Raw genomic sequence first — 19310 nt, 5'->3', positions numbered from 1 at the left:
ATGGAAAAGAGCCATCGCAGCAGACCTACGGCCACCTTCAGCTGCCCACATGAAACACTAGCAAGAAAAAATTGTCTACAGTAGAAAACCAGTGAGACTTGGGGGTTGTTTGTTACTGCTGCAAGGTCAACAAACTACAGAGACAACTCCGTATTTTTAAGTTCTCAAAAGCTTGTATTTTAGAAGTATCTGGAGAGTGAATCTTTAACAATATTCTTAATCCTAAGAACGAACTTGACCTCTAGTCAAGCAATTGAGGATCGTACCATTTGTGGTATCTAATGTGAGGGCTGTATGACCAGTTAATGAAGGAAGAGAACTCACATTAACTGATCATCTACAATACAGCACACCCTGTGCCATACATGATATTTCATTTAATCCTCATAACAACCTTATAGAGTAAGTTATACTTATAAGTTAAGTATTATCACCCTCCTTAATAAGAAGAGACAAGTAAGGCTCATGAAATTAAGTGATTTGTCTGTTCTGGAACAATCAGCAGTGTGAGCCTTCCAGTTCAGGTGGGTCTGTCTCCAAGCTCATTCCCTTCCACCCCTGCCTTGTACCACTCTTCCATGTGCCTTAATCTTTGTAAGCCACCTTCACCCCCACACACACACACACCCAATCACCTAGCACAACGCATGGCATGTTATAAGTGTTCAAAAAAAATACTTACTGAACTAGACTGAAGGGAAAACCTCCACCAAAAGACTAAAAAATGCAATTTCCATCTTACAGCATACAGCAAAATAGTGAAAATATAAAAACTTTCAAACTATAGCAAAAAGAAAATAGTATTAAATACACCTGAACAAAGATGGAATTTATAAACTTAGAAGCAGCTGAAGAAATCAGAGTAACAGACCAACAGATTTAAATAGATAAATAAATGAAACCTCAGTGTATCAAATACCCTCCTCCATAACAGGACCAAAGTTAAACAGTAAACTGCATGCCTCAAAAGAAGACTATAGTAAACAGCAGTTAATTTTCTGATTATATAAAGCATTTACACAAATACATTTTAAAAAATACTAAGATTTAATTGATCAAACAGGCAAAGAATATGAAATATTTACACATAAGGAAACACAAGATTAAACATTATTTAATAATATTAATAATAAATATTTTTAAAGAATCCTATAGTACCCAATAAAATATAAAGTAAAAAATATCTTTTTTTCAACTACCTAATGGAAAATTTATCTTTAAATGATAAAACTCAGTGTCAGCAAGGTTACAGTAAAATGTCTGTTCTCATATATTGCTGATGAAAGTATAAGTTAATTCAACTCTCTTGGAAGGTAACTGAAGGTAAAAATAGGTTTAAGCTATTTATACTCTTTGACCCAATGATTTTACTATGGGAATCTATCCCAAGGAGTAACCTTAAATATGGGAAAAGATGGGTATCACTGTTCTGGGGAGGGGAAGATCCGACCTAGGAGTCCAAACAGAACAATGAAATAATCTACGGTGCTCTTCCTTTTCTAGGATATTGAGCCTATTTAAAATTGTGTTGATGAAGACTACACAGTAATATGGGCAAAGAAATTGATTATATTATTATTTAAGGAACATAGAATTCAAAATTGTGCATACAAATTAGACTAGTTTATTATAAAATAAAACACTACCTATTTTCTGAGTTTTCTTATATGAAAATTCCTTTATTAACAAAAATGAAAAAATGTATATGTATTTTAAATTAGTAGAAATAATCTTGGGAGAAAAGAGAACAGTGAACAGTTGGAATATTTTTGAAAGTCTCAAAATCTTTTCTTATGCAAGCAAATATGCAATATTTCTCAGCAAGCAGAGAGAAGCAGTTTGGTGTTCTGGTTAAGAGCAGACTTGGGAACCACACTGAGTTAAATCCTAGCTCTACCACTAAACACACAATTACCATGAAGTTACTTATACCTTTGAACCTCTGTGCCTCCAATTCTAAAATGGGGATAAATAATAACACCTACTTCATGGAGCTGTTGGTGAGCAATCAGCAAGTTAATACATGTAAAACGCTTAGAAACAGTGCTTGACACATGGCAAATGTTCTAATATCTGTCAGTTTTTGCTTACATATAAAAAAATATACTGAAAAGGAATTAGTCTTTTTTGCTAAGAAAATGAACATACAGAACTATGAGTTCATCAGAGCCATTAATCAAAATTTAATCAATGTCCTTCCTAATATAAGCTAAGAAAATATTTAAATGTATAAAAATATTCTTTCAGTACCAAGGGGCTGCTTCCTAAATTCCAAATTGAAAATTACTCCCAACATAAATAAGAAAATACAAAAGTATTACCTTGTTGATATCATCTGCTGTAAATCCACTTTGTTCTAAGAGTTCTCTGATTGCTTCTATACATTTATTAAAAAGTGGAGAACAGAGAAGTTCAAATCTTGCTCTGTACACACACACGTACACAAATACACATACACACAGAGAAGACACAGAAAAAAGTCAAACAAGACATCTTTTTCTTGTGAAGGTTAATGACAAAACCTACTGTGATGAATCTCTTTAGAATAGGTTTATGATCAGAACAGGATGTTAAACACCCAGCAGTGCAATATCATGGGGTGAAAAGGTCTAGGTTATCCATCTACAAATGTATGAAGATGTTTAGTATTAAATTCAGATGGAAGATTATCTTACCCATAGCCTGCTTGTAAGCTTTCAAAACACCTAAAAATAAATACTCAGTGTATGGCATTTTTGACAATAAATCTATTGATCCAAATCAAACCACCATTTGGAAATTTTTGCTATTTTTATGTGTTAAAATTTTTTAAATTGTTTCTCACTACTTTTCTTTATAGTCTGAGCCCATGCTGCACATAGGTTTAGTTCTTTTGCACCAAGAAGCTTAAATGCTAGCAAATAAAATTACGAATTCTATTTCCTTCTTAATAAATTCTATTTCCTTCTATTTCCTTATTAATAAGCAAACATATACTGAGTACTTGGACAAACTTAGCACTAAGTTAATAGAAAGACTCTGTTGCCACAAAAGAGATTTAAATTCAATTTAACAACTTTCTTTTAGATTGTAGCTTGAAATCTCTCTTAAAAGATCTAGAGAACTTTCTGGAGCCACTGGCTACATGAGACTACTGAGCACTTGAACTGTGGCTAATGCTACTGAGGAACCGAATTTTTAATGTTATTTACCTGTAATTAATTAAAAAGTTTAAACAGCCACAGGTGGCAGTGCTGACCTGGAGTCTTCGAGAAAGCCCAGGGAGATGAGGAAGCTAAACTACAAGGGCCAGATGAAGAGAGAATTTAACCACACAGACTCAGTAAAAGCCTAAAAATAATATAATACTGTAATTCTGGACAACTTCACTATGCTTCCAAGTCATCCATTATCTTGTTGGGAGGTTTAAATTGTGCTAACGGTAGCTATTATTATTCTGAGTAATATGCAATGCAAAATGATACGATGATAGGACAACGGCCTCCCTTGGACTTCCTGGGTGAAGGTGCAATCATTTGTAAGCAATGTTTTGGATTAAGTAAAAGATATGAGCATTAAAAACAATTTTATGCACATTAAACCTGTGTTTACTAAATGTCATAAAAGCTATTAAAATTTACAATGCTGCCAATGGATGACAGATCAAATAAAACCAAGAAAGGGATCAATCCTCAAAGTACTGTGATAGGTAACAGAACTCTGGAGTCAAAACTAGCTGGGTTTGAGTCCAAGGTCTGTCACTTACTAGCTGGATAACCTCGGACAAGAAATGAAACCTGTGTTTCAGCTTCCTCCTGTGTAAAGTAAGGAAAATAACAGTACTTACCTCATCAGGTTGTTAGGAGAATTTGAGAGTTAATACATAGAAAGTACTTAGAATACAGCCTGCCACACAGGGGTAACGATCAAGTTATAGTAACAACCACTGATACATGTGCAAGCCCCAGAGAGAACTAGGGACTATACAGGTGGGACTGCTATTCAGTAAGAGAAACTCGCAAATCTCAAACTTCAAGTCTTCTCTCATCTTTCTTTCAAAGATCTAGGAATTGTAAAACAATTATACCCCAATAAAGATGTTAAAAAAAAAAAAAAGATCTAGGAAGCCCTTTTCACACACTGCTCTTTGTAGCTGTAAAATAACAGGGCAATCACAGCTGACATGATTACTTTGAGAACAGTTATTTAGTCTGACAAGAGTTGGACCCCAGAAGTAAAGACAGGAAAACTCCCCTTTTATAGAGGGCTAATAAACCTCAAATGAGCAAACGAAAAACCCAAAGTGAGAAAATTACACCTAAATGTGAATACACTTGAAAGTATTTTGTTTAAGTTTTTTGAACTGCAGTTTTACCTGGACACATTGCAGTCAAAATCTTGACCTTTATACAATGAGTCAAGGAAACAATTGGCACTTCCCAAGGTTGACAAAGAATGTTTTGCAGTGTCAGCACTGTTCATCAGTTTCACCATGGCACGGGCATTTCCTCTCACGTCATGTTTGAAGGATCTAAATTAAAAATACAATCTTTGAAGTTTAAAAATTACTAGGTCATTTAGAATTTATTGTAACTAAAATCTGGATAATCCTTATTAGGATAACTATAAGCTCATGAATCAATATTAATACCAGATTTTAGTATCTCCAAAATATCCGAAGAAAATTCTCTGCATTTAAAGAAGTGTCTCAAGAAAAATGAATAATCAATATACTTAACACTTTGAATTGCTGGATTCTGTAATCACAATAATGGACTGTTGTGCTTTGAAGAAGTACAGGAACCATCATCTTTTTGCAGATGAGACAAAAGGAAGTTAAAGGAGATTCATGCAACTGGGTCAAGTCTCACACCTCACCCCTTACAACCACAGCATGATTATTGTTTGAAGGCACAAAATTATCTGTCCAGCAAAAAAAAAAAAAAAAAGAACTAAAAGTGCTTCTTCAGGGAAATTTGAAACATAACGAAATACGTAAAATTTTAGTTCCTCTACCTCCAAGGGGAGTTAATTGTTAAAACTGCTTGCTAAGTGGTGATGTTGATGGCCCTGTTTTTAAACATGTTGAAAAACTGAAATCCGTAGTAAAATTAACACAGCCCTTCCTTGAGTTGGAACTCCTTTACAACAAAAAGCAGTATAGGTCTTTATTAAAGAAATGAGAAATTATCACTTTTTCAAGACTTTTTTTTACCCAGTTTAGTCAAACTGATGAAAATGCTATTTCAGCTTCTTTTTACAGTAGGAATGTCCCAAATATAACCTTTATATATTTGACTCATAATGTGCCAAACAGGATTAGAATTTTGAATGGAATAATTATATCCAGCAACAAAACTAAAATATTCCTTGTGGTAGTAGATTAGTAATAAAATAAACACTCTGCAAGACATTCACTTACTGGAATGTAACTATAACATAATCTTCTACACCTGTAAAAACTGTTCAGAAGGTAGTGAGGCCTCAGTGCTTTTACCCTCCTTCATCCAGACATAAAAGCAACCACTGAAGAATTGAGGGAAAAATCCAAGTACACTGCACTGGGCAGCTTGGCCTCTGCTTCCCCCTGTTTACCAGAACAGACCTCAGAACTTTAGACACAAAAATATCCAGCGCACTGGAAAAAACATGTCCTCCTTTGAAGGGCAATTTCAAATAAATTAGGAAAAAATTAAACCTGAAGTGAAACTTCAATCGAAATATATCATCAAGTCCCTTTATACTCACCTCTGAAACTCAGAAGCTAGGTACTGTGCTAAGGTTTCTGTGAAATGTGTACCTCCAATGTTATTATCAGTGTTTGTTGAAAGAACACGATATATTCCACTGTTAACTTCCATGACACTGATAGATAAGGATGTTCCTCCAAGTTTGAATACCAAAATGTTGCTTAAAAAAAAAGATAACATGAGTAAGTTATGAGAGAATCACAGCATTGTAAAGCCAGGTTCGACTTCTTAAACTAACAAGTCACTATAAATCACATATGAGGAAACTGAAAATCTCACATGAGTAACTAAGTTGTCCATGGTCATCACTCAGTGATGACTTAAGCCTAGAAACCAGATCTTCTGATTTTAAGTCAAAGCTCTTTTTCATTTAGTTGTACTGGTAAAACTGTATTCTTCTGACTAACTGGAGTTCAAAACACTAACTTTTCAAAGTAAATAAAGAAGAGATTTGTAAATTAAAGTGAATTTTAAGAGAATTAAACATAGAAATTTTATGTTAATATTGTCCTTGTTACTACTGCAATAACATGTTCTACAAAAGTAAAACATATGCAAAACTAGGAGCTAATTTCCTATGTATCAAAATCCAAAATTTCTGATATTGTAATTTATATTCTATATTTGAGTTTACCTAAAAAAAAAATCTGCTAGTAATTTATACATATTAGGTTAATTGTGAGATATGAATGAAATGACACAATTAGGGGAAATTAACACATCTGAATTGATTTCCCTAAAATTACACGATGTGTCAAATCTATTAAGACAAGTTTTATAATTAAATTAGGAGTATGTCTTACTATTTCATTATCAAATGAAGTCTTAAATCCCCATACTGGCTTTTCCCCCATCTCCTGCCAAGACAAATGTACATAAAAGACCTCACTGTTTCTAAGCATGTTTAATAATTAGAATTGGTAGTAAAATTAACGGTGCCCTAGAGCTTCAGCTGGAACTTGGCTGGGCTTATAAATTTCAAATCTTCCTCCACTAAGGGGACAAAGTGTAGGTGATAAGAGAAGGGCGGAAAAGCTCAACCTTCCCTCCTGCCTGTTATACTCTTTCTCTGCTTTCCTAGGACATCTTTCTCATCTATTTGAAAAACTCCAGGTGAGAGTTTCGATGTCTTTCCATCCATAAAGGCTTGGAACCACTGTGCTATGTAACAATCTCTACTGAAATAATTGCTATAATCTAAAATGTTTTCTGCAGTGAAAAACTTAAAGCTGCAAATATGGTTTTTACCTTTTTCCAGTGGGGGAGTCTTGTCCAATTCCATAAGCCAAAAGAGCTGCAGAAGGTTCGTGGATTAACCGCAAAACATTGAACCCAGCAGCTCTGGCTGCTTCCCTGTGGACAATTTACTTTTAATACATTTAGTATCACAACATGTTGAAGTCTACATTTTTAGAAATGCTCTGCTGAAGATTTTATGCAATAGCATATAAGACTTTGTAAGTAGAACATGAAGGGTAATGATCTTTAGAAGATAACAGAACATAAGAAACAGACCTAAATCTTTAAGCGTAGATCACTTCTGTTTAAAATAATAATGTTCAGAGTCTATTTCCCTGACAAAGAAAATAACGTGCTTATACTGAGTAAGGAAGAGAAAGCTCTCCAAGTGCTCAAGCTTACAAACTTTAGAAAGAGATTAGGACATATTTATAATACATTTTAGCATTTTCCAACTTCTTTAATTTAGGGTCACAGTTTTAACACCCCACAAGTGCAAGTAAATAAAGCAATTCTCTGCCCCAGAAGCAACTCAGGTGTTCAGCAAAGCCCCATAGGGAACTCTATCCACAGAGCAAAAGACTGGGTGCTTGCCAATTACATTTGCATAACAACCTATAAAAACTAAATATAACTTTTTGTTTAGATGTTAACCTAAGGTGAAAAAATAATCGCAAATATTTTCTAAAATTGCTTATTTTTATATAATTCCCACGTAAGCCTTAATTACATGACACTAAGGCAAAGTGATTCATAAACATCAACTTAACCTTGTAATCAAAAACATTTCCAATCAAAATAGCTAGGAAAGTACATTTAATTTTATGTTCTTTTGACATTTCATAAAATAAAGGAACTATTAATGATTACTACCATAACTTTTTACCACACGATTTACATATGTAAATATACATGTATTTACAAATACAACTTTATTGTGTAAGTTATTTTCGAATGCAATTTTACCTTTCACTATATAGTGATACTGTGAAATCTGTTATTTCCTTTAACTAAGCAAGTAAAAGAAACCCCATATTATACTTACCCAAGAGCATTTTTTTGTTTTTCTCCAAAATCAAATGGAACAGTAATAACTACATCATTTGCATCTGAGCCCAAGACAGAATGTGCTGTTTCTGTACGTGAAAAAAATATTTTAAAAGTTTACAAAACGTACTGTGGTAATCATGTCATGATATACATAAGTCAAATCATTACGCTGTACACCTTATACAGTGCTGTATGTCAATGATATCTCAATAAAATGGGAAGAAAAATATATATAAAAATAAATTCTGATGATACACAAAAATGTCAAGCGATACTCTGAGGTTTGTTAATTTGAGCCAAAGACATTCTCACTATAAGGATTTGCCAGTTCACTTGACTGCTCCACCCCAATGATCTTCTCTTGCTCTCTTAAATTGTGCACTACTTTTTTGTGGTTTTGGTATAGTTTGTGGACATGGAACTAAGTACTTTCCAAAGTGCCTTGCTCTTAGGCTTCCAAGTTTCAACCATCTCCCAAATTAGACGGGTTCTTAGACAATGAGCTTCCAATGTACTAATGTGCAGACCAATGACCATGGTGAAAGGCTGCCTTCCATCCCACAAATCCATTACACATTCCAGAGCTGAAGTAAGCCTTGTCAGTAATCTACTCCAGAACCCCTCAAGTTGCTCCACAGATGGCTGCTCAGCTAGCTCCAAGCCTTCACCTGAAGTGGAGATAAAACCAGACCTACTTAATCTGCCTAAATTACCGTGGAGAGTGCACTGTCAATCTTGAAAGAGATACGACATTCACTATTCGCCAAGTTTATTGGCCACTTCATCTCTTTAAAAAAATATTTATTTATTTGGCTGCACTGGGTCTTAGTTGCCGCATGTGGGATCTTTAGTTGCGGCATGCGAACTCTTAGTTGCAGCATGCGTGTGGGATCTAGTTCCCTGAGCAGGGATTGTACTCGGTCCCCTGCGTTGGGAGCGCAGAGTCTTAGCCACTGGACCACCTGGTCACTTCATCTTAAGAAGTTTTGAAAATGCTAATTTGGCCCCATCCATTTACATTACTTCTAGGTAAACCAAGGTCAGGGAAAATAAGTCATTTAACCACGGTCACATAGCCAGTTAGTGGCCCGGGCAGGTCTAGCATAATTTAGGTCTCCTCACTGCTCATTCGCTCAATCACCCTGCTTATTAGCCCCAGATCAAAAACCATCTCTAGATTTTTTTAAAGGTCAGTTTTTAAAAAGATCTTTTCTTTTGCTCAATACCTTTCATTTTACTAAATATCAGTCTGGCAACATCTTCTGGGCTGACAAATTTCTTTTCTTCTCCAGTATCTATTTCATAGCGTAATTTCCCATTTTTTTCAATGACCTATGAAGGAAATTATGAGTGTGTTAAATAAGGAATGATTTTAATAAAAATACAGTTTCAAATCAATATAATTGGCAATTACTTTGTGTAATAGGGAAATAATAATAGAAGCATACTCACTAAACACTTACTATCCCTGATGTATTTCTGAGCCTGTGGATCATCAGAGCTGTCCATAGAGATAAACATAGTTAAATATTTATATCACTATTGTTGACATATAAGTTTTAAAGAAGACTATATTCTTCAATACCACTTGACAAATATAAAAATATAAACAAAATTAAGTTGCTTAATATTAAAAGAAATCTTGCAATATTAGAGTAGGTTTAGACAGTAGGAATGAATGGCTGCAGAATTTACAAGGTTGAGTAATTCCATTAAAGTGCTAACTTCACATTTGAAAGTGAATAGCTCTTCCTTGTTCTGATCTTACTATCAACAGGTGTTAAACATTTGGGGATGATTTTCATAATATCAATGATTTTATGTCATATATACTCGTATCTTTGATCCTGAAGACCCAACCACTGAGATAAAAAGGACAAAAGGACCACAAACTAATGGCAAACCAGAATACCTAACACCATCTTTGCTGCTTGGTTTCTGAATATGAATCAATGCCTGAAACCTGAAAGGACTAAGCAAAAGTATGAATATTATATATGTGAAAGTGCAGACTACTGCAGGTAGATATATAACATCCTATACAAAGTAGGCACTAAACAATTGTGTATGGCAATGGAAAAATTAAAACAATGGGCGTTATGTTGCTCAAAATAGTAATACGAATTAATGCAGACTGCAAAATGTTTTCACATGTATTACCTTACCTGATCTTCCCAACACTATAAGGGGCAGAGTCAGTACTTGATCCCAGGCCTTCTCTACCAGGCTAGGGTTTAGACTGCCTCGCGGTGAGATGCTAAATGACTAAGGTACTTTTGCCGTGAGCAGGGACAGGAGTCTGATCTTTGGCTTAATTTCAACGAGAAACGAAGATGAGGTAGACCCTTTCACTAAATCCTTCTTGCAAGGGGCAGTGGCTATTCTGTCCAGAGACCAGTCTTAACTGTTTAGTAACAGCAGGTGAAATTTAACACTGGCTAATTGCTGAAGGGTAACTGAACATCGGAGGACCCTAATCTTGTAAAGGGGAAAATGCCCAAAGTCACATGACTAATTAATAGAACAACTGGCTGGAATCCAGATCTTTAACGCAAGGTTTAATATTCTTTCCACTAGCCTTCCCCCACCCCTGCCCCTTTTCTAAACCCAATATTTATACTAGCTCCTGGACAAATATTTTAAGGGTAAGAAGAAAAAGATTAAGTGTGCCCACAGTAATTTTTTTTTCCTACCAATACTGTAATTTTGGCATGACACTTAGTGGTTCTGTTTCCTTTAGGACAGAATTTAAGTCAACCAGGATAATTTCACCAAATAGCTATCTATCACTCAGACAAGATAACTTGCCAGAAAAGGATATTTTAATGGAATTTATAGAACTCTGAGAAACAGAAAATTCTTTCTCAATTGCCATGCAGAGAGGGCCTCGCTCAGGTGAGGCCAGAAGCACACGTAGCTCTGAGGGCCACAGAGAGGCCAGACCCTGGAGGTTAGCCAGCGGAGGAGCAGAAAGCAGAGAATGGAGGTGACGACAAACGATCACGGTAGCGCCAGAAAGTAGTGGACTGACCACAGCCAGGTACAGATGACAACTTTATTTGTCCACACCAGGATTGAGTTACTGAACAGAGACAGAGGGTGGTGGCAGGCTGGCATACACAGCGCCATTTACGTGGAGGGCTTCAGGAGGCAGGCAGAGCATCACTCCTAGCAGGGTACCAGGGCCTTCATCCTGCCCCTCCCCCTCCCTCCTGAAGGGCCCTGCCCCGCACTCACCAGCACTCACCAGCACTCACGTACTGCCGCGCTTCTTCCCCCCCACTCTCCCAGTAGAGCCCACCCGGTCTGGAAACGTCTGTCTTTACATTCATCTGCCCACTGGGCCCTCACACAGCTCCTGCGAGGTAGCAGGGATAGCCTCCCACTGGATAGCGGAGGGGCCTGAGGTACAGAATGGTAAAGTGACCTGCCTGCAGACTGACAGGGAGTCACGGCTGGGCCTACAGCTCAGACAGGATTTCTGGGCCTGTTTCTCTACAGCCTCCCCTTATTACGACTTCTCTCCTCTTCACAAGATTTGGCCTGTTTTTTCTGTTTTTAAAGATTTTTCCCTTGTTTTATTCCTAACCTTACTCTGCCCATTAGACCTGCACACTACTTCCTCCCAAGTTCACCTTGACTTCTGCTCTTCAGCACTTCTCTTATCTCAAATAAATCCCTGCCTATGTACTTTGCTACCATTAATAGATTAATATAGTACAGGCCTAACTCTTTCAAGTACTTCCCTGTTTTTCCAGAAAGTCTACCTATCTACAGTAGTGTTATCCAGTTGTAACTGACATGGACCCCTCCACGTAAGGGCCTAAAACTGAGAAAAAAAATTATATATCTCCATTTCCGTGCCTTAAACATACGCTCTTTTAAAGCACGGAATCTGTGTCTGGGTGTGGTGCTTACAGAAGTTCACAAGTACATTCATAAATATTAATGCCATAGAATGCTTCCTTACAACACAATTGTTACCAGGATTTCACATACGTTAATACGCTGCTGTGTCTGAAAATATCGCAATCAGAATTTCACTTTGCCTCGTTATGCTATTCATCTAATTTTTTAGAACTGGAAGGTACAAGAAATGTCACCTAGTACAAACCTCTCATTTTAGAGACAAACCGAGGCACAAAAAGGGCAAGTGATCTGCTCAGTGTAACGAAGTGTGGCAGCATTAGAATTTGGGGGTTCTGTCTAGATTCCAGTGTGTTCTACCTCACGCTGCTTCCTACAGAATGGCCCATTCCCCAGAGGAACCTGCCATCTATTCCTGCTCCCCATATGTTCCCGCTGTGGTCTGGACCATTTCTCCACCTATTGCTATTTCCAGCATTTAGGTAAGCAACCAATCTGGCAAAATAGAAAATAAAACCTCTCCCTACATGCCTGCACTTTTTTTCCAGCCTCTTGATTACAGGAAAGCTCTTTACATTCTAAGTCTTCTTTTTGTACTTTCTGAAAGTACTAAATAACCGCTAAGAGCTTTAAGTTAGGTTAACGATGGTCAGTAATGGCTTCCTTTCTAGAGTAAATTGGAAGCATGGCTCAACACCATCATATCTCCTCTAGGATGTGTATGTGTTTTGGAGGGAAAAGGGGATGGATTTGTGGAGGGTTGGTGCTTAAAGAGAGCTAGCTATTGCAGGCCGTCCTTATCCACACCACCCAACTGTTCCCAAAGCTGTTCTATTCCATCATATGCCATTAATGAGGTGAACTTTTGTCTATAACGTGTGAGAAAAAGTGACTTTGGAAAGTTCCCTAAAAGAAAAGTTTTCTAGGGCTTGCCTTCTGTAACATACTAGACAGAAAAAAGGCTAACAGAGAAGAACAAAATTAGCTAAAAGCATTTGGGAAACTGATATCATCTGAATTGTTTCCACGAGGTCCAAATGGCAAACCAATGCTCAAGATATATAATTATGCATAATCATGGAACCTAAAAAATATGGAATGCAAAGAATTTACTTACATGTAATATTTTATACGACAGCCAATTTCTCATTATATCAAAGATTATCAATATGAACCAAAAAGCACGGTTGTGGCTCCCTGTCAGTTGTGAATTATATCCATAGTGTTAAGAGACTGAGGACTAGTAAAATGGAGGGAAAGATGGTTTGACTATTGAGTGTGTGCTAGTCGGTATGTCACAGACACAGCAGTGAAAATATGAGATAAAGGTACCAATACGTGTTGTGTCTGTATTAGCCTCACGAGCTATAGAGAGATTTAAAGAAGTGAAGCTTGTAAACTCCAGGAAGCAGTCAAGTTAAACTAGTAGATTCAGGCAATGAGGTCTTGGTATACAGCCCTAATTCTACATCTTGTCAGCTACTGTGCTTCATCCTAGCCTGACCTCAGCCAAGGTCATATGCTTTAATAACTTACATGTGTATAGTGCTTTTAAACTTTTAAACCCTTTCACATCTATTTAAGCCATCTGATCCTCACAACAACCCTGTGAGGTAGGCAGGCTGCCCCCTTTTAACAGCTGAGGAAACTGGTGTTGAGAGGTAAACTAAGTTGTCCCGCATCAGTGGTGAAGCCAGGGCTAACTAGTTCTCTGGACTTGCCTGCTTCCGTTGTCTACTAGGCCACCTCTCATGTTTCTGAAACGTCTTTCAACTAGTGGAGACGCTTGGGAGAAGCAAGTATTCTACCCTTGAATATTCTAGTATTACTACCCTTCTGCACGTTAATGGTCCATCCACTCTTTTTTTTTCCTGAGGACACGGAAAAGGAGGCAGGCTACCAGAAGGCAGCCGTTGGACCCGGGCCTCTGCCAGAGTAGGAAATACACCCTTGTGTGATCAGCTCCTAACTTTTGGTGTTTGAAATTAACCTCTGAAGCAACTTTTCAAGCCCTAGCTGGAAAGCACCGGTTGCCTCTTCCACCGCTGTGGCCAAGCGTCTGACGGCGACCACCGCATCCCTGCGCAGCTCGTTGGCTGTGTCCTGCTGAGCACTGGCCTCCTCGCCAATGGCAATCAGCCGGTCCAATTTTTCCTCCTCCCGCTTTGAAAGTTCTCGCGCCAATCTCCTGTTTTCTGCCAACTCGGCTGCGATAGTCCTGGCCACGGACCGCCTTCTTCGCCTTGCCCACCTGGGAGGGGGCTCACTGGTCAAAGGCCCATCCCCACCAGAAACAAAAGGAACTCTGGAGGAGGAGCCCGGAGGCCGCTGTGCCGAGGCCACCCCGGGAGTGTTTCGGCTGGAGCTGGTGCAGGGGCTGGGCTCAACGGACACCCCCAGTCTGGTCACGGGGCTGCTCTGACAGGGAGCAGCTGTACCTCTGAAAAGGTGGTGGGAGCTGCTGTAGCTGGGGGTCCCTTGAGAGCACCCTGAAAAACAAAGCAACAATGTTGCAGAGATTACGTTCCTGCTACGGGAATGCTTGGAGCCAGCAGCAGAGCTGCGGGACAGTGACAAAGCTATGGTATTCCCAGCAAGGCCTCTTTCCACAAGGGATGGGGAGGAATTCACTTCCTTATCTGGACATTTTGTTCTGTTGCAATCACACATCCAAAACCTCTCCCCTCGCCTTCCTGAGCCCCCTTCCACATAGCTATCCAACCTACTCTACAGCCACAAATTCCTAAGTCTCCATTATTAGCAATGCCCAAACTAGTCTGGTTCTAAGGAGTGCTTCCAGGTTTAAAGGAGCTCTAATATCTTACATACCTAGGGTCACGCCTCTTAAAAACCTGAAGCCCTTTATCTTACCATTAGATTTAAAAAAGAGGGCAGGGGGCAGAAATAGGGACTATGCTGACAAGGTCACCATCCAAACATGTAACGATTAGAAACAAGTGACTCTGGGACCTTGATCCTTCACACGCTGGGGAGTTACCTGCACCCGAAGATTCATCCCAGGAGTCCTCAAGGTCACTGGTTTCTCGCATCTGGTCACTGATCCTCAGTTGACAATCCTCATCTGATTCCTTAACTGTTTTCAAGACAGGCTGATGATCTGCTGCCTGAGTCCTCTTTGCTCCCAGAATGCTGGCTCCTTCTTCTCCTGGGGCGTCAGGGGCCGCTAAGTTCCGATCACAGTGCTTGGCCCAAGCAGCATCCTCCATTACGTTGTCTGCGTCAGTCACTATCTGATTTCGGAGAAGCTGATCCAACGTATCATAAAAGGGACAGTGTGGTGGATCACCCATACTTGTGGCGTGGGCCACATAGGCCTTTAAATATAATGCCTTCAGGACTTTGAACTTGGAGCGGCACTGACGCTCGGTGCGGCGGAAGCCTTCCTGCTGCATCCGCTTAGACACAGCCTGGTAGACGTCTGCATTGTGATGCACGGTCTGGAGGCGCTGAATATACTCTGCCTCACCTAGTATGGAGAGAAGCGTGCGTGTCTCCTGTCTGGACCACCGGATGCCTGCGCTGCTATTGGAAGTGGCCATAGCGGACTGGGAAGGAAGGCTAGCTGGAGGAGGCTCCTGGGCAGCAAGGTGCCGATCTGAAGGTGTGGGGAGGCTCTGTGTGCTCAGGTCTATCTCCAGGAGCCAGCCGATTCTTCCCTCTCAGGGCTAATTGCTGAGAAGCCAGGTCCAAGGACCGCATTTCTGGCTGGAAGGCCACAGGGGAATGAAAGTTACAGGGATGGGTAAGGATAATTGTGGCAGCAAGTTAAGCGGTGCTACCTGTAAGTAGGCTGCAAAGAGGCAGGATGCCAGCACTGAGAAAGCCCAACTTTGGGAGTTCGCTCAGGATGGGTACTGGATCAAGGGCTAAAAAGGGCCTTACTGGCTTGGTAACAAGGGGACTGGCTCCTCCACAAAGGGCAGAATGCTTCCAAGGCTGAGACCTGGTACAACTGTGTATCTATAAAAATCACCATTAACTTCTAAGCAGACAGACCGAGGCGGAGAAATGCCTGGACCATGAGGCAGCTCATTCTGGAGAAGTCCTAGCAGGACCATGGCATAGCAATACATGTCTAAAGGGGCTCATTCCTTACTAACCTTGGTCTAAGTAGCATGCTGTGCCTATGTATTACCCAGCTGACTGTCACCATTGCACTCTTTTGTTAAAAGGTAACTTCCAGGGCCAGAAAAGTGAGCTGAAGTTGTTCTTGCTAATACAAAGCTTTTTGCATAATATGGCAGAAGACCTCCACGTCTTTACTTCCACCACCTGCCCCAAAATAGCAGCAAAAAAACAAACAGGGCTACCAAGGGGATGGATCTGTGGAACTGTTCTGTATCTTGATTATATCAATGCCAGTACCTTGGTTGTGATACTGTAGTATAGTTTTGCAAGATGTTACCACTGGGAGAAAATGGTAAATCCAATAATACATTCCATCTCTCTGTATCATTTCTTGTAACAGTATGTAAATCTACCATTATCTCAAAAAAAAAAAGTTTACTTAAAAAATACATTGTTGGCTGCTTACAATGAGTGAATTTAGCTTCCACAACTCCCTGATTTCTTTTTCAGTCTATAATTTGAAAATTTTTGACACCAACTCAAATTATTTCCAATATGCTCAGTACTAAATTTTGTCAACAGATAAATGGATATGGGAATATATGTATCATCAGAGAATATTTGAATTCTCTCTGAAATACTACAAGTTTTGATGTAATGCATAAAGATCCTAAGGGGAAAAAAATGAGTATCAAATTCAGTTTAACTAAACACAGGTAAGGGATAGTACAAAATATCTGTATGTATAAAAGAAATAAATTTTAAATTTAATCCATGATCCCCCCAATCCTAAAATCAACACAAGGAAATTTCTACCTAAATTCTTAACTGACGAAGTAGAAAGGAAAGAACCTGGGGCTAACGGTTAGGCACCCTGGACTGCAGTCCTTTCTAGTTTACCCTGTAACTAATTTAGGGATATCTAACTTCTGTGTGCCTTGATTTTCTCATCTAGAAATGGGAAGGGATAAAACCTGCCTGACAATCTTACAGGGATTTGAGAGGATTAAATAAAATAATAGATGTGAAAGCACTTTGAAAATTTAAAAACACTATAGCAAGTATTACAACTCCAGTGAAAATGAAAACCCCTAATTATCATGGTAATCTATAATTTGAGGAGACAGAAGTCTGGGGAAGCGAGCCTCTTTAATCTTTTAATTAAAGTTACAACAGCTGATTAACCTGATTCTTAAGACATTAATTAAGCTGTTTCCCTAATGCTTAAATTTGAAAGCCAACTGTTAAACTTAGTTCCCAGAAAGTGTCACAAAAAGATCTGAGGAAGAAAATCAATAGCTTCTACATAAATATTTCACCAATTATAATAGATTCCACGAAATTCAACTACAGTGCAAAGAAATCTTCAAATTCGCACACAATCTTTCAAGTTCCCTCAGTTAAAAAAGTACTGTACAAATGTGATAAGTCCAAATTCCCACCTCTGGATGACACAAATTATCAAAACTAAATGTATGTTGGCATCTATCAATACTAACAGATCTGAAAGCAAGAAACAATTGTCTGAGTGAATCCCATCCTTGAGAAGACTCAGCAGAAGATAGTATCAGAAGATAACAGCCTCCTAGAGTATTCTGTGAAATGACCCAGTCATAAAAAACAATGAAAAAACACACTGGCGTTTCTAGTTTCATTTCACATTACACTTAGAATGTATAAACACGTTTTTATTACCCTGGGTAAAAGTATTATTTTATTCCATACCTTCTGCCAAGGATCTGCTTTACTTTCATTACTGTATTTGAAATATTCCTCATTCTACTTTGTTTTGCTGCCAATCCAACAACCTGAAAAAGAGCAATATATTACAACGCACATAATTTTTTCCTTATTTCAAAGTTCAAAAATGAGGGGAACAGTACCTCTTCATTTTCTGAGTAAGCAACAACAGCTGGAGTAACTCTGTCACCTGCATCATTGGCGACCACATCAGCCCGGCCATCCTGGAGAAAAATACGCAACTGTATTAGTTCTTTTGTGATGAAATATACAGTCTCTTTAGATATATTCAGACATGGGTGGGCCAGTGTTACTCTGACATATATGTGGAGAGAAAAACTGCTTTATCATTATTTTAAACAAGTAGATTTAATTGTCCTTATCAATTTCCTAGATTTTAATTAAGATCAGAATTCCATGAAGAACTACCTCATTTTTTTCAGTCTGCTCTGCATAGTGGATAACAGAACAGACGTAATAACAACCTATCTATGTACAATAGCAAGCCTTATTGCGTTAAACTTCCTACTTCTCTTCCTTTTCCTATAAATGCATCTTTCTTCACTCTCTACATGTGATGAAGTAGCATTAAACCCTTTGGCTTTTCCTTACAAATCATTTGACATTTAAACGTGAGACTAGGATCAGGGCTGTCCCTCATTATTGCTCCTTCCACCTGCCCACTGATGACAGGAAGCCCCGAACTCCTAGTCAGGCTCTCTCATTTCCAGAAAGGACAACTGAATAGAGCACACACCATCATCTGGCTTCACACGCTTCGCGGGATCAACACCTCCAGTTCCAGAATGCGGCCACCCCGCGTTCTGGCCAACGTCCAGAAACCTTTCTTGGCCAACATCCAGAAACCTCCGGGTACCACACTTTCAGGTCCCCCTCGGGGCCTCCAGCACCCGCGATGTCCCGGGTCCGCCCTCCCCTCGGGGCCTCCTGCGCCCGCGATGTCCCCGGTCCGCCCCGCCTCGGGGCCTCCTGCGCCCGCGAGGTCCCGGGTCCGCCCCCGCTCGGGGGCTCCTGCGCCCGCGAGGTCCCGGGTCCGCCCCCTCTCTGGGCCTCCTGCGCCCGCGAGGTCCCGGGTCCGCCCCCCCTCGGGGCCTCCCGCGCCCGCGAGGTCCCGGGTCCGCAGCGGCCTTCCTTGAGGAGCCGCGGGGGACGAGGCCAAGTCCGCCCAGCTCTCAGCCCGAAACTTCCCCACAGAATCACCTCTCCGCGCGACGTCCCCAGAACGGCGACACGCCGTTCACAGCCCCGCAGGAGACCAAAGGACTTGGCCTCGCACCCAGAGAACTGGGTACGCGCAGCCCAAGTCCCCGAGTCCCTCACCTTATAGACGGCCACACAGGCTGATGTGCAGCCTAGGTGAACCCCGATGGCCGCCATGAGGCGGCAGACACGGCGGTAGCAGTAACGACCGGTGCCCCCGGCCGCAAGAGCGCCAGGCCGCGGAACAGCCCCATCAGGCACCGCGGAGACTTCACGTTCCCGCCCGCCCACTGCGTCCGGTCCCTCCGCCGCGGCTTCCCGCGTCCCCGCCAATCAGCGTGAAGGTCCCGCCTTCCCCCTCGAGCAGTCAGCGAA

The 19310-nt window shown here is 40.0% G+C and overlaps 2 protein-coding genes across 3 annotated transcripts in view; both read right to left on the bottom strand.

The window, feature by feature from the left end:
- Positions 1-19211, bottom strand: part of HSPA14 (heat shock protein family A (Hsp70) member 14) — a 34625-nt gene extending 15414 nt beyond the window's left edge. The window contains exons 1-10 of one of the 2 annotated variants that reach the window (XM_079913083.1): positions 19056-19211; positions 17858-17938; positions 17700-17782; positions 9471-9519; positions 9245-9350; positions 8014-8104; positions 6978-7082; positions 5728-5889; positions 4355-4510; positions 2322-2424 (exon numbers count right to left, since the gene is read on the bottom strand). In XM_079913083.1, the coding sequence (XP_079769209.1) occupies positions 2322-2424; positions 4355-4510; positions 5728-5889; positions 6978-7082; positions 8014-8104; positions 9245-9350; positions 9471-9519; positions 17700-17782; positions 17858-17938; positions 19056-19112 (993 nt within the window). In that variant the 5' untranslated portion in view covers positions 19113-19211. The remainder of the gene's footprint in view (positions 1-2321; positions 2425-4354; positions 4511-5727; positions 5890-6977; positions 7083-8013; positions 8105-9244; positions 9351-9470; positions 9520-17699; positions 17783-17857; positions 17939-19055) is intronic. The other variant, XM_079913084.1, reaches the window with a different exon arrangement.
- Positions 9528-17904, bottom strand: MSANTD7 (Myb/SANT DNA binding domain containing 7). The gene is made up of 4 exons (XM_079913085.1): positions 17858-17904; positions 17700-17782; positions 14884-15611; positions 9528-14374 (listed from the first exon to the last, which is right to left on the bottom strand). Exons 3-4 carry the CDS (start codon positions 15443-15445, stop codon positions 13851-13853), a joined length of 1086 nt encoding a protein of 361 aa, XP_079769211.1. The 5' UTR covers positions 15446-15611; positions 17700-17782; positions 17858-17904; the 3' UTR covers positions 9528-13850.
- Positions 19212-19310: the final 99 nt, after the last annotated feature.

This window comes from Stenella coeruleoalba (assembly GCF_951394435.1).
Source record: "Stenella coeruleoalba genome assembly, chromosome: 2".
Classification (NCBI taxonomy): domain Eukaryota; kingdom Metazoa; phylum Chordata; class Mammalia; order Artiodactyla; family Delphinidae; genus Stenella; species Stenella coeruleoalba.
This window is presented reverse-complemented; position numbering and strand designations above follow the sequence as displayed.

What these genes read in the sequence shown, in the direction of transcription:
- MSANTD7 (XM_079913085.1), bottom strand. Translation starts at nt 15,445, where the DNA reads ATGGCCACTTCCAATAGCAGCGCAGGCATCCGGTGGTCCAGACAGGAG. An exon ending in GGATGAATCTTCGGGTGCAG is followed by an intron (nt 14,375 to 14,883) that starts GTAACTCCCCAG and finishes TTTGTTTTTCAG; the next exon opens with GGTGCTCTCAAGGGACCCCC.